Source organism: Elephas maximus, chromosome 25 (genome assembly GCF_024166365.1).
Source record: "Elephas maximus indicus isolate mEleMax1 chromosome 25, mEleMax1 primary haplotype, whole genome shotgun sequence".
Taxonomy (NCBI): Eukaryota; Metazoa; Chordata; class Mammalia; order Proboscidea; family Elephantidae; genus Elephas; species Elephas maximus.
In genome coordinates this window covers 42,153,878-42,166,742 of record NC_064843.1, presented here as the reverse complement: position 1 = coordinate 42,166,742, position 12,865 = coordinate 42,153,878, and the positions used below count along the sequence as shown (strand labels likewise).

Here is a 12,865-nt window from a genome sequence, read left to right as displayed (position 1 = left end):
TAGGAGCAGAAATGTCCTCCTTCATTGCTTGCTTGTGAGTGTATTACTGGCATTAATTTCAATCTTCAGTTTCTTGGTGGGGTGCTTTTCAAGCCTCCGGTATGTTCTGAGAGTAAATTCAGGCTCCACCATCTGCCCCTATCATGGTGGAGCTCCCCTTTCACTCTCCTGGTACAGTGCTTAAGTGCTCGGCTGCTAACCGAAAGGTTGGCAATTCAAATCCACCAGCTGCTCTGAAGCAGAAAGATGGGGCAGTCTGCTTTAGTAAAAATTACAGCCTTGGAAACTCTAGGGGCAGTCCTACTCTGTCCTGTAGGGTTGCTATGAGTCGAAATCAACTCAGTGGCGATGGGGTTTTTTTTCTCCTTTCCTTCATAGGGCTATGGCGGGCTGATGGGCAAAGCAAGTATGTGGGGAGTCAATGCCAGGCTGTGTATCAGATTCTGGTAAATCTTGACACTGCTCTTGCCTTTTAGATGGAGAGGAGATACAAAGTAGATTCTAACATGTTTTTTTTCCTGCACCTCTAAAGATTATCTTATGTACTCCACTCTGGAGACCACTGGTAAGGCAATACTTCTATCTATAATGACCAAGAAAATGATCCATACAAATTCAAAATAAAATAGGAAGACTTTTAAAATCTTACTTCATCAGGTGTAGCCACAAAATTGATGGCTGTATAATAGCGGTCATCTTCCTGGGACAAGCTAAAGGTGAACTGATAGTCAATGAGAAGAGTGTCTATGGAAAGAGAAAAATGCACATTTTAAAAAATTATACAAAACAAAACAGAAGAGGTCTTAAGAGATACAGACTGAGTTTCTCATAAATTCAACAGCCTGCCTCTACCCTTTGGTTCACCTCTACCCAGGGCTGGGATGTTTTTCCAAAGGAAATCAAGTCTGTGGGCAGCACCATTTTATTTGGGTTCACCCACCGAACCCACCTTGGATCATGACCCTGGCTGAAATTTCAGGCTCCAACCTAACTCAACCTACAAATAGTAACTGAACATCTATTACATGCTAGGTGTTGCTTAAGGATACAAAAGCATAAACTCATGGTGTAAAAGGAATGAGGGTTCCAGAAAAATGTCTGATTCAGGTCTGGGGCAGGGACTATGTGCTTTGGTTGTCTTGTTCCAGAAAGCAAGAAAGCATTCAAAGACTAATGTGATGTAGCTAAAAGACACGGCCTGAAAGAGAGCTTGCTGACAAAGTTGGTATACTTTAATTTTTAAAAGCCGATTGTAGACATTTTGGTAAGTTACAATAAAGTAAAACATACTGAATACCTAAAAGTCCAAGAATCCATTATGTTCCTGAAAAACAGATAGCCTTGTCCCACAAATCATATAAGACCTTAATATATGAATGACAAAGGTGGCATCACAAATCAGTGTAAAAACTTATTCTACAAATGGTTTCAAGAAAAATTTAATTGACACCTCAACTTCACATTATAAAGCAACAAAGTAACAGTGTAAAAAAAAAAAAGCCGTAACAAAATTAGGAAAGACCATACGCAAATACTTATTTGATATCTAGATGAGGGAAGACACCTTAATCTTAAAAGGAATAAGATTTCACAAAGGAAAAAATTGGATTTAGGTAATGATTTCTAAGTATCTGTACATTAAAAAAAAAAAAAAATCATGGCTAAAACTAAAAGGCTAATAAAAATGTTTTCAATTCACCAGTACTAAAACTGTAAATAATAATATATCACATTTTATCTAGCAATTTAATAAAATGGTGAGAACTTAATTTTTGTTATAAAATAAGAAGGGCACACTTATACAATATTACTGAGGCCTGAGGTGTGATTAATTACTTTTGTGTGCGGCCTTTCTAGCCATGGTCTTGTGACTCCCACCCAGGTGACTGAGCCGGCCTGTGCAAATAAGATAATTGTGGCCCACCAAGGGGACTGGTAGGTTTTGCCTTAAAAGAGAGCCAATTCCAGAGCAGAGAGGAGAGCCCACCACCACCAAAGAAGGAGAGACCTGCAGGAGACAGCTCAGTGGGCTTCCTGGCCCACGGAGCGAGAAAGCTGAGCGCCTTTGGGCAGAGACTGAGGGCCAGGGAGAAGTCTACGCCTGACCCATGATTTTGGGACTTGCTAGCCTCTACAACCTTGTGAGCCATTTCCTTTTATGGCTCATGAATTCTGTGAGACGCTGCAGTGAAGTCACAGAACTCAAAGACGGAGGGAGAGTGCTGAGGCGTGAGAACTAAGGCTGTCAGAGATGATGGGGTGGTACAGCAGCTTGGAAAAGTTAGACATTTGGGACACGTTTAACCTCCCCTCATAGGAGCCAGCCTTGTGCTAATTCTTAGGAAAGAAATTCTTTGCTTAAGGCCATAAATTAGTTTCAATATTTCTAGATAATAATTTGAACTAGTTGTTAAATTTCTAGTACTACAAGGAAATAATGGCAAATGCAAATATTTAAGCACAATTATGTTCATTTTAATTACTTATAATAGTGGGAAAATGCAAATAACCTAAACTTCAAAATTGAGGAAGGGGTAATTAGATGTTTTTATAAAGAAGTATTAGGCAGTCATTAAATAATATACTTACAAACAAGATTAAAACTTTATAAAAATGCTTAAAACAAAAGACTAAAAGAAAATTATTAATGAGAACAAAATCAAAACCAAATCCACTGCCATCAAGTGGATTCTGCCTCATAGCGACCCTCCCTATAGGACAGAGTAGGAGCGGCTGGTGGATTCAAACTGTCAACCTTTTTGTTAGCAGCCAGTTGCTTAACCACTGTGCCACCAGGGCTCCATCAGACTAGCTACCACTTATTAGGCACAAGTTACTCTGCTAAGCACTTTACATGGATTAACTTATTTAGACCTTACAACAATGCTATGCAGTAGTTACTAGTATTACGTCCATTTTATAATCAGGGAAACTAGTGGGGCCGCCATCTCAACCCAAGGTTCTGGCTCCACAGAGTCCAAGCTCTTGTGAAACAGAGAAGTGTATTAGCATTCGTTTCCCTGTGATTTTTTGAGGTTTCTTGACCTGTTCTTGTATTTGTTTTTGCAGACTCCGGCTCCTCCATTACACTCTCTCGGGTAATGCCCCCTGGTGCCAGAACCTCATTCTGCTCCAAGGTTATGGTTTCTGCTCACAGAATACCACTTCAAATATGGGGGCTCAGATCCAAGGTTTAAAAGGGTGAGCTGACTTTGGCACAAGCTTTCTGAAATTCCCAGCAACAAGCACAGAGAAAATATAAGAGGTCAGGGTCACTGAACTGAGGGAAATAATCCATGACCCATGCAAACTCTGCTATTCAAAACAGAAAAATCTGTCATCCTGACTGATGCTTTATCCTCACTATTGCTGGGTCCCTGGCACAGAAACATAAGGTTCGTGCCAACCTGAAAGCCAAGCAATTCTCACACAAACGCATGGTGTGCTGCTTTCCCTTGAAATCAAAATGCTGACCCTTCTCCTTGCCTCATCTTTACCTCCTTCTATTTGGAGGCCTCAGATTCCAGAAAGCTGTGTGTGTGCGTGCGTGAGTGCGTGCGTGCATGCGTGTGTGTGTGTGTGTCTTGGCATGGGTACACATAGGAAAACGAAAGGTGTGCCACTTATAAGTACTTTTGTGGGGTGCGGAAGGGAAGAAACCTAGTGGTTCTCTATGCTGAGAAAAAAAATTAGCCACACTGTCTAAAATGTTTTTTTTTTCCATGTAAAGTGGCACAGACTATTCTAAGTCTTTTCATCTTCTTTGGGCCTGTAGTAAGCCCCTTCTTTTATTCTTAGAATTGCTTTTTCTTTTTTTCTCCTTGTCCCACCTAGCACACAATGTCAGTGCTCCAGCCATATATCCCTTCACATCTTACCATTTCAGAGTTTCTGACGGGAATAATTTTGCATTTTTTTTTGCCTTTTCTGCTTGCAGGCACCTTGGCCCACACCACCATTAAAGGGCTCATATAGCATCTGACTTATCATCATGGAGTCTCTCATAACATCGCCTTGGCCCAAGGGACCTACACTGCGGTGTAGGAGGTGTGACAATGGGTACATGACCTTAAAAAAAAAAATTAGGATACTACCATAAGCTCCTACATGTAGAAGCTGCATGCCTGATAGTACATTATGACGGCCTCTTAAAGGCACCAGTTTGGGAAAAATATACTATGAGGTTGGGATGTTGCCCTGGAATATATACTGTTCTTTGAACCAATGGCCATGATATGGTTCGATATTTCCAGCAGATTGAATAACAAGGGCTGAGAGTAGGGAAGGCCCCTTTCACCATCACTTGCATTGACCTACTTGGGGAATTGTGCTTCCCATCCCTGCAACTTCAGGTTCTGCTGGACTGGAGGTCTTGGTTGCCGTGGGGATACTTTTACCAGGGGATACTATAAGGTTTAAACTAAGTCTAAAGCTACAGCTGCCACCTGATCATTGTGGACTCCCCAAGCCAGCAGGGCAGCAAAGGACAGTGTTGCTGCTATACTGTCAGGGGCTGACATGGTACACGCTGATCATCATGAGGAGGTAAAGTTACTGCTATATAACGGGGGCAGGGAAAAGTATGCTTAGAACTCAGGGGATTCACTAAGGCACGTCTGGGTGCTCTTATGACCAGTGAAAATCAAACATGAGTAATCATAGCAATCGGACTGAGAAAGGCATAATAACCAGGACCTCAGACTCCTTAAGGCTGGAGGTCTGGACCATTCCATTGAGCAAGAAGTCTAGACCAGTAGCAGTTTTCTCCAAGGGTAAGGGAAGTCTAGAATGAATAGTAGAGGAGTGAGATGACGACAATTATAGCCTCAAGAATACCTGAGGTAGCAAAGACTGTAGCTTGTCCATTAACCCTTCTATTGTGACTCTTGTTTAGAACTTGTGACTGACCACCACCTAAAAGGACTGGTGGCAGGACAGAGTGAACCTAACGTGAGGTGATTGTGGGTCTAAGCAGTGCAGGGGTGAACTGTAGCAGACATCAGTGTCCTGCTCATAGCTCTTCAGTCTATAACATGTCACTGTATAGTCGCCCAACTTCCAACTGCTGGGACCTATATTTCCTCACCTGAGACCGTCCTCTGGTTGCTAAGGTCCACTGTGCTTGCCTGTGTGGCAGGCCAGAAATGCTGGGGGATTAACTTCCTAGAAATAGCCCTCACCAAATGAATGAGGTCAGTTGTTCAGGCACCCCAGCATCCTCGCTGCTTGGATAGTTTAACTCTGAGGTACTTCTGCACTAGGTCCCACAGTTTCCCAGAAGGATTAAGGCCCAGTCACCCACAGCAGTAAAAACCCAGACCAAACCCAGTGCTGTCGAGTCGATTCTGACTCATAGCAACTCTATAGGACAGAGTAGAACTGCCCCATAGAGTTTCCAAGGAGCGCCTGGCGGATTCAAACTGCCAACCCTTTGGTTAGCAGCCATAGCACTTAACCACTATGCTACCAGTTTCCCCCATAGTAGTAACTTGCTGAAAACACACCTTTATTGGCTGCCTTCATGTCCCTGTTTCATTTTCCCACTCCCTGACAATGGTTTTCTGGAATCACCTCCCAAAATAAACTACTGTGCTTGAATTCTTGTTTCATGGTTTGCTTTTGGACGAAACTCAACTAAGATAATGTCTTCCCAAATATGTATCTATTTTTCATCAAGTCGTTCAGTAACTAGTTTTTGGCTTTATTGATTAAATCTATTCCCTTACCCCGTACTTTCCCACTTCATTTATTTCTACTTTCTTCTCTTTATTATTGCCTTACCAGTTTCTTGATTTATAAATTGAGTTAACTTTTTTTAGTAATTTTTAAAGTTTTATTGAGGTATAATTTATATGCCACCGTAAGCATAAAATTCCATAATTCTTGTCAATTTAGAAAGTTGTGCAACCATTACCACAAACCAGTTTAGACTATTTCCAACACCCTACAAAGTTCTCTCATGTCTGCTTGTAGTTAAATACCATTCCTACCCCAAACCCAGGGAACCACTTAACTGCTTTCTATCTTTATAGGATTGCCTTTTCTAGACATTTCATGCACATGGGCTGCATCTACTCCTTTTATGTCGTATGTGTTTGAGGCTCATCTATGTTGTAGCGTCTATCAAGTTCATTCCTCTTAAATGATTAATAGTATTTTATTGTATGGATATATTGCATTTCGTTTATCTACTTGCCGGTTAATGGACATTTAGGTTGTTTCTGGTCTTTAGCAATTATGAATAATGCTGCTATGAAGATTTACATACATGTCTTTGTGTGGATGTATGTTTTCATTTTTCCTAGGTAGATTACTTACAGTGAAATCTACCTGTTGTTGCTAGGTGCTGTTGAGTCGAACTCTACATACAACAGAACAAAACACTGCCTGGTCCTGTGCCACCCTCACAATCACTGCTGTTTGACCCCATTGTTGACTCTACCTACTAGGTCATATAATAAGTTTACTTTTAATTGCCTGGGAGACTGCCAAATGGTTTTCCAAAGTGGCTATACTATTTCGCACACCCACAAGCAAAGCATGAGTGTTTCAGTTTCTCTGCCTCCTTGCTAAAACTTGGTACTGGCTTTGGATTATAGTCATTCTAGTGGGTGTATCTCACCGTGGTTTTAATATGCATATTCCAAATGATTAATCACGTCAAACATTTTTTAATGAGCTTACTGGCCAGTTGTATATCATCTTTGGTGAAATGTCTACTCAAACCTTTGCCCATTTTTAATTGCACAGCTAGCTATTAAGAGTTCTTTATATATTCTGGATACAAACTATCAGATATATGATTTGCATTTTCTCTAGTCTGTGGCTTTATTTTTTTTAATTCTTTTTTTTTAATACAAAAGTTTTTAATGTTGATAAAGTCCCATTAATCAACTTTTCCACTGATAACCACCCACTGCCGTTGAGTTGATTCCGACTGATAGCGACCTATAGAACAGAGTAGAACTGCCCCATAGAGTTTCCAAGGAGCGCCTGGTGGATTCGAACTGCTGACCTCTTAGTTAGCAGCCATGGCACTTAACCACTATGCCACCTGTGTTTCCGTTTGATGGATGGTGCTTTTAGAACCATATTTAAGAACTCTTTTCCCTATCCAAAGTTTTTCTCCTGTTTCCTTCTGGAAGTTTTCTAGTTTTAGTGCTTACATTTAGGTCTATGATGAGTTTTGAGATAATTTTTGTGTATGGTGTGAGGTAAGGGGCTAAGATGATTTATTTTTTACAGGTGGATCTCCAATTATTCCAGCATCATTTCTTGAAAAGATTATCCTCTCCCCACTGAATTGTCTTGGCACCTTTGTTGAAAATCAATTAACCATAAATGTTAGGATTTATTTCTGGACTCTCAATTCAGTCCCACTAGCCTATATGTTTATTTCTGTACCAATACTACATTGTCTTGATTACTGGGGCTTTTTGTTCTAGAGGAGCCCTGTTGGTGCAGTGGTTAACCGTTTGGCTGCTAACCAAAAGATCACCAGTTCGAATCCATCAGCCACTCCTTGGAAACCATCTGGGGCAGTTCTACTCTCTGTCCTATAGGGTCACTATGAGTTGGAATCAACTCTACAGCAATGCGTTTTTTTTGTTTGTTTTTTGTTCTAGAGTCAGGTAATATAAGTCTTCCAAATCTGTTCTTTTTAAAAAACGTATTTGCAATTCTAGGTTGTTTGTAGTTCCATATAAATTTTAGACCAGCATGTCAATTTCTACAAAAAAGCCTGCTGAGAGTTTGATAAAGGTTGCACTGCTTTCATCTTAACATTAATACTAATAATGCTGTCTTCCAATCTACGAACATGAAATGTCTACTTATTTAGCTCTTCTTTACTTTCTCTCCATAGTGTTTTATATAAGTCTTGTACTTTTTTTGTTAAATTTATTCCTGAGTATTTTGTTTCTTTTGATGCTACTGTACTTTGATGCTACTGACTTATTATCTTAGTTTGAGTTTTTTCCAAAAGCAGGAACCTGAAACAAGAATTCAAACACATGTAGTTTATCTGGAAAATAATCCCAGAAAACACTGGTCAGGGAGTGGCAAAATGACACAGGGAAGCAAAGGCGCCCAATAAGGTGTGTTATCAACAAGTTAGTAGTACCGTGGGCAATGGAGCAGTTCATTTTGGGATTGCTCATTGCTAATACACAGAAATACAATTGAATTTTTAAATATTGTTCTTGTATGCATTTTTTGTGAATTCCACTGGGTTTTCTACATAGACCATCAAGTCCACTGTGAATAATGACAATTTTTCTTCTCCCTTTCCACTTTAAATGCTTTTTATTTCTTTTTCTTGCCTGAATGTACTGGCTAGAACCTCCAGTACAATGCTGAAATGAAGTGGAGAGAGCAGACACCCTTGCCCTGCTTCTGTTCTTTGGCGGAAAGCATTCAGTCTTTAACCATTAAGTATAATATTAGCTGTGGATTTTCCTATTCTTAATTTGAGCTTTTTTCTTTTTTTTAACCATGAATGGGTATGAGATTTTGCCAAATGCTTTTTCTGTACCTACTGAGAAAACCAAATGATTTTTGTCCTTTATTTTATTACTGTGCTGTATTACATTAATTGATTTTCTGATGTTGAACAAACCTTACGCTCTTCGGATAAATCCCACTTGGCTGTGGTGTGTAATTCTTTATATTGCTGGGTTGAATTTACTAATATTTAATTAAGGAGTCTTGTGTATAGGTCCATGAGGAATTTGGTATTGAGTATTCTTGTGATGTCTTTGTCTGGCTTACGTATCAGCGTAATACTAAACTCAGAGAATGAATTGGGAAGTATTCCTTCCTCTATTTTCTATTATGAATTTGTAAAGGATTGGTATTATAACTTCTTTAAATTTTTGGTAGAATTCACCAATGAAACCATCTGGATATCAGCTTTTTTTTTTGTGGGAAGATTTTAAATTGCTAATTCAATCTATTTTCTATTTTTTTCTTGAGTCAGTTCTGACAATTTGTGTCTTGCTAAAAACTTTACTATTTAATCTAAGTTGTCTAATTTGCTGACATTAAATTGTTCATAATACTCCCTTTATGATCTCTGCAAGGTTGGTAATGATGTCCTTTCCTTCATTTCTGATTTTGTTAATTTGTGTCTTGTCTTTTTTCTTGCTTAGTCTCACTAAAAATTAGTCAATTCTGCTGATCTTTTCAAAGAACTTATGGTTTCATTGATTTTCTCTATTATTTTTCTATTTTATTGATTTCTGCTCTAATGTTTATTATTTCTTTCTTTCTGTTTGTTTTGGATTTAGTTTGCATTATTTTCCCCCTAGTTTCTTAATGCAGATTAGATTTTTACTTCAGGTCTTTACTCTTCAGTTGCATCTAAAGCCATTTCTAAGTACTGCTTTAGCTGCATTTTCTAAGTTTTGATACATTTTTGTTTTCTTCAGTGCAAAACATTTTCTAACTTCCTTTGTGATATTTTTTGATCCATTTTGAGTGTAATCTGGCCTAACATGTGGATTCTCCTACAGGGAGGAAAAAAGCTTAACCATATTTGGTTGCTTTGCCAGATTTACCATTCACTGTAAATTAATCATTCGCTATTTCATTTATTAGTAAACACAAATCATTCCAGAAAGAATGATAACTCCAACTACATTTTTAGAATTCAGTTTCTGAAATATGGTGGCCCCAACCAGGTAATGACAAATAAAGTTCCAAGATTACATAATCAAGGAGAGCAAGAGATGCAAACCTTTCTACTTTCCTGTGATATTTGCTATGGACATACTAACATAAACCATATCACAATGAAAAAACCCAAAAAAACAGCTTAAAATAGTGTTTACACACATAGTAAAGTTATTAGAATGTGAACACATCAAGTTTGCGGACTTCCGTGGATGGTTGCTATATTCCTATAACACGTATCATTCTCAAACCAGGGTAAAGGAAACAGTAAATTTTACTGAACTGTTTTGTCTCTATACAAATAAGAATTATAAAAACACTTACAGTAACATGTTCCTTTGAGAGGGTTTCCCTGGTATCGATTTTCTACTTCACATCTAGGGGAGTAAAAACAACAAAGATTATATTCTTTGTTATTTTAAAAAAAATCTACACTCATTTAAAAATCAAACAGAAATTTTTATGTAAGTTATAGTTTTTGAGTTAGTGTAATTACATTCTTCACTGTTACTTAGATCAAGCAGATTAATGAGTGTGTGAATTAATTTTCCACCCAGATTTTTCAGCAGTTCACACAACCCACTATATAAAAACAACTGATAAACATTTGCCCCACAAAACACATGAGATATATGCAAATGCAATAAATCTAGACCCTATTTCACATTTTCACTTCTGTCTGAACTCAATAATCTTCTAAAAGTACACTTAAAACATTTTTCAAATATTCATTTCTTAGTTTTTTCCTATGCTGCCCTAAACAGATCCTGTTCTTTAAATATCAGTAAGAGAAGGTTAAATACCAAGAATCACTTTTTCTTTTAAAAAAAACCTTTAATCAGGGTTCATTAATCTGGAGAAAAAAATGAGTTCTGATCAAAAAGAATTGCTGATTTTCCCATAGATACTAAACATGAGCAAAATCCAGTCTCCCATCTTACAAAGCCATTTAAGCACAGGCACCTTAGCTATGAATCAGCACTCCTTTCGGCAAAATACAAAAGAAAACGTTTTTGGAAATTTTAGAATTCTGTCATTCATAACCTAACTCTGAGGAAAGGAGGGGAAAGCTTGGTTAAACACTTTTCCCAGACAAGATAGTATAGGGATATTCTGTCCTTTTGTATTCAGGGTGATGATCAGCATTTGTTTAAATCCACAATCTCTTGAAGAGAAAGTCTTTCACACTTAGACCTACACCTCATTTCTTTATTGTACCCTCACAGAGGCTAAGAATGAGTAATTTTGCTCACTCACATTTTTCTGTTTAAAGGAACCTGGTTCCAAAAGTTAAATTTAATCTTTGATTAGACTTTTCTTCAGCCACGGGCTTTAGGGCTCTTAGGAATTGCTGTCTACCTTTCGTATTTTATACTAACAAATGCATAAAAAAAAAAAAAAAAAACAAATGCATATGTTGGTATAAAATACAAATGTAGACAGAGTAATTCCCTCCTCAACAGCGCTATCAAGGTCTCAATCACTGGCAATACCACTGCTACTGTAATTTAAGAAAAACAGATTTTGCCAATGATGTATCTGCTTGTATCAGCTCAGTATTTTAACACTGCTAAACACTTCCCCTTCTCTCTTAACTCTTCTTGAGAGAATGGGTAGACCAAACACACGTGTTTTGTGGGGTCTTCCTGTGAGGCAGATACGTACGTATTAATTGAGGAACAATCCCTTCCCATTTCAACTCACCAGAACACTAAAAGCAACTATTGCTAGTTCCACTACTAATAGATGGAGAAAGTGAGGCTCAGAGTGGTTAAGCGATTTACCAAGAGCTCCCTGCTAAGTGGAGGCAAAAAAAAAAAAAAAAAAAAAATTTTTTTTTTTTGTTTTTTTGGAGCTGGGGCTAAAACTCCCAAGTCTGTCTGATGCTGAGTCTGCACCCCTTCTCAACTCTGCTGGTCTCACAGAATGCAGGGCTCCTGCTCATGGAGGAGGACTCTGGACCCTCCAGTGGAAAACGTCTAACAAACTTCACTGGGGACAATCCAAGCTAGAGCAGGGAAGGACGCTTGTTAAAAGCAAGAAGGTCGTCTCCGCTATCAGATAACCAAAATGCCAAAGGAAAAACTGTAACTGGAACGCCAGCTCTTCCATAGCTATCCTTCAGGAAAGGATGCAATCTGCCCTGACTTGACAAAAATTGAGTCATTGATAAAGCTAAATGACTAATCCAAATCAGAAGCTGAGAAATGTCAGTATCACTCAAACATCAAAATGTGGATTAAAGACCCATCAAGGAACTGCGGTTAAGCTGATGACCTCCTCAGTTTGGGGTTGACCAAATTAGACAGGTGTGAATTAGAAAAAGCAAAATTTCAAGCTGAAAGACCCTGTGACCCCTGGACACAAGGCACAGAGAAGAGGATGGCTCTCAGAGTTCAGGCAGCCTGACTGCCCCTCAGCCCTCTGCAGCGGTGCAGACACAGCTAACTAAACCCAGTCACTAAACCCAGGCTTAGCCTATGGCAGGGACTCTGGAAGTATGGTACTCACAGCTGACACTCATCCCCCTTGACGCCCTTGGTGGTGCAGAAGCATTTGCCCGTGTTGGTATTGCACAGTGACGCGTGTCCATTGCACTTGCATGCTGGGGAGAATGAGAAGGAATGGAGGTCACAATTGGCTTAAAGGATTACTACTGTCAGAAAAACCTGTTGCCATCAAGTCAATTTCAATTTGTAGTGACCCTGTAGGACAGAGCAGAACTGCCCCATCGGGTTTCCAACGTGTGCCTGGTGGATTTGAGCTGCTGACCTTTTGGTTAGCAGCTGAGCACTTAACCACTGCACCACCAGAGCTCCAATGAATACTTAAAAACAAGTATTTTTATCCAAGTTAGGTTCGATAGGGAAGACAGAGTAAAATAAAAGCATTTAATGAGTAAGATTCATATTTTTCAGCTAATGATTTTTCTCAAATAATTTAAAGACAACATTAAAAGAACCAAAGTTGAAGGACAGGAGGAGAGAGAAGTTGGTTCCCACTACCATCTGAAGCAATCACCAATTGTTTTCGCCTTTTTGGTCGACCTTGTTTTTTACTATCTAGATATTGATTCTTTCATTCATCCAAAAAATATTTATGAAGCATCCCCTATGTGCCAGGCGCTGGGTGTGGGGATCCAGACATAGCCCTGGCCCCATGGAGATGCTCTGGGTGCTGACTCCCTCTGAGG

At 39.0% G+C, this 12,865-nt stretch overlaps 1 protein-coding gene across 3 annotated transcripts in view; it reads right to left on the bottom strand.

Annotated features, from left to right (window-relative positions):
- The window catches only part of ATRN (attractin), a 214,129-nt gene that overhangs the window by 73,270 nt on the left and 127,994 nt on the right, over positions 1-12,865 (bottom strand). For all 3 annotated transcript variants that reach the window (XM_049869254.1, XM_049869251.1, XM_049869253.1), the window contains exons 20-22: positions 12,184-12,277; positions 9,997-10,049; positions 650-744 (exon numbers count right to left, since the gene is read on the bottom strand). In XM_049869254.1, coding sequence (XP_049725211.1) covers positions 650-744; positions 9,997-10,049; positions 12,184-12,277 — 242 coding nt within the window. The remainder of the gene's footprint in view (positions 1-649; positions 745-9,996; positions 10,050-12,183; positions 12,278-12,865) is intronic.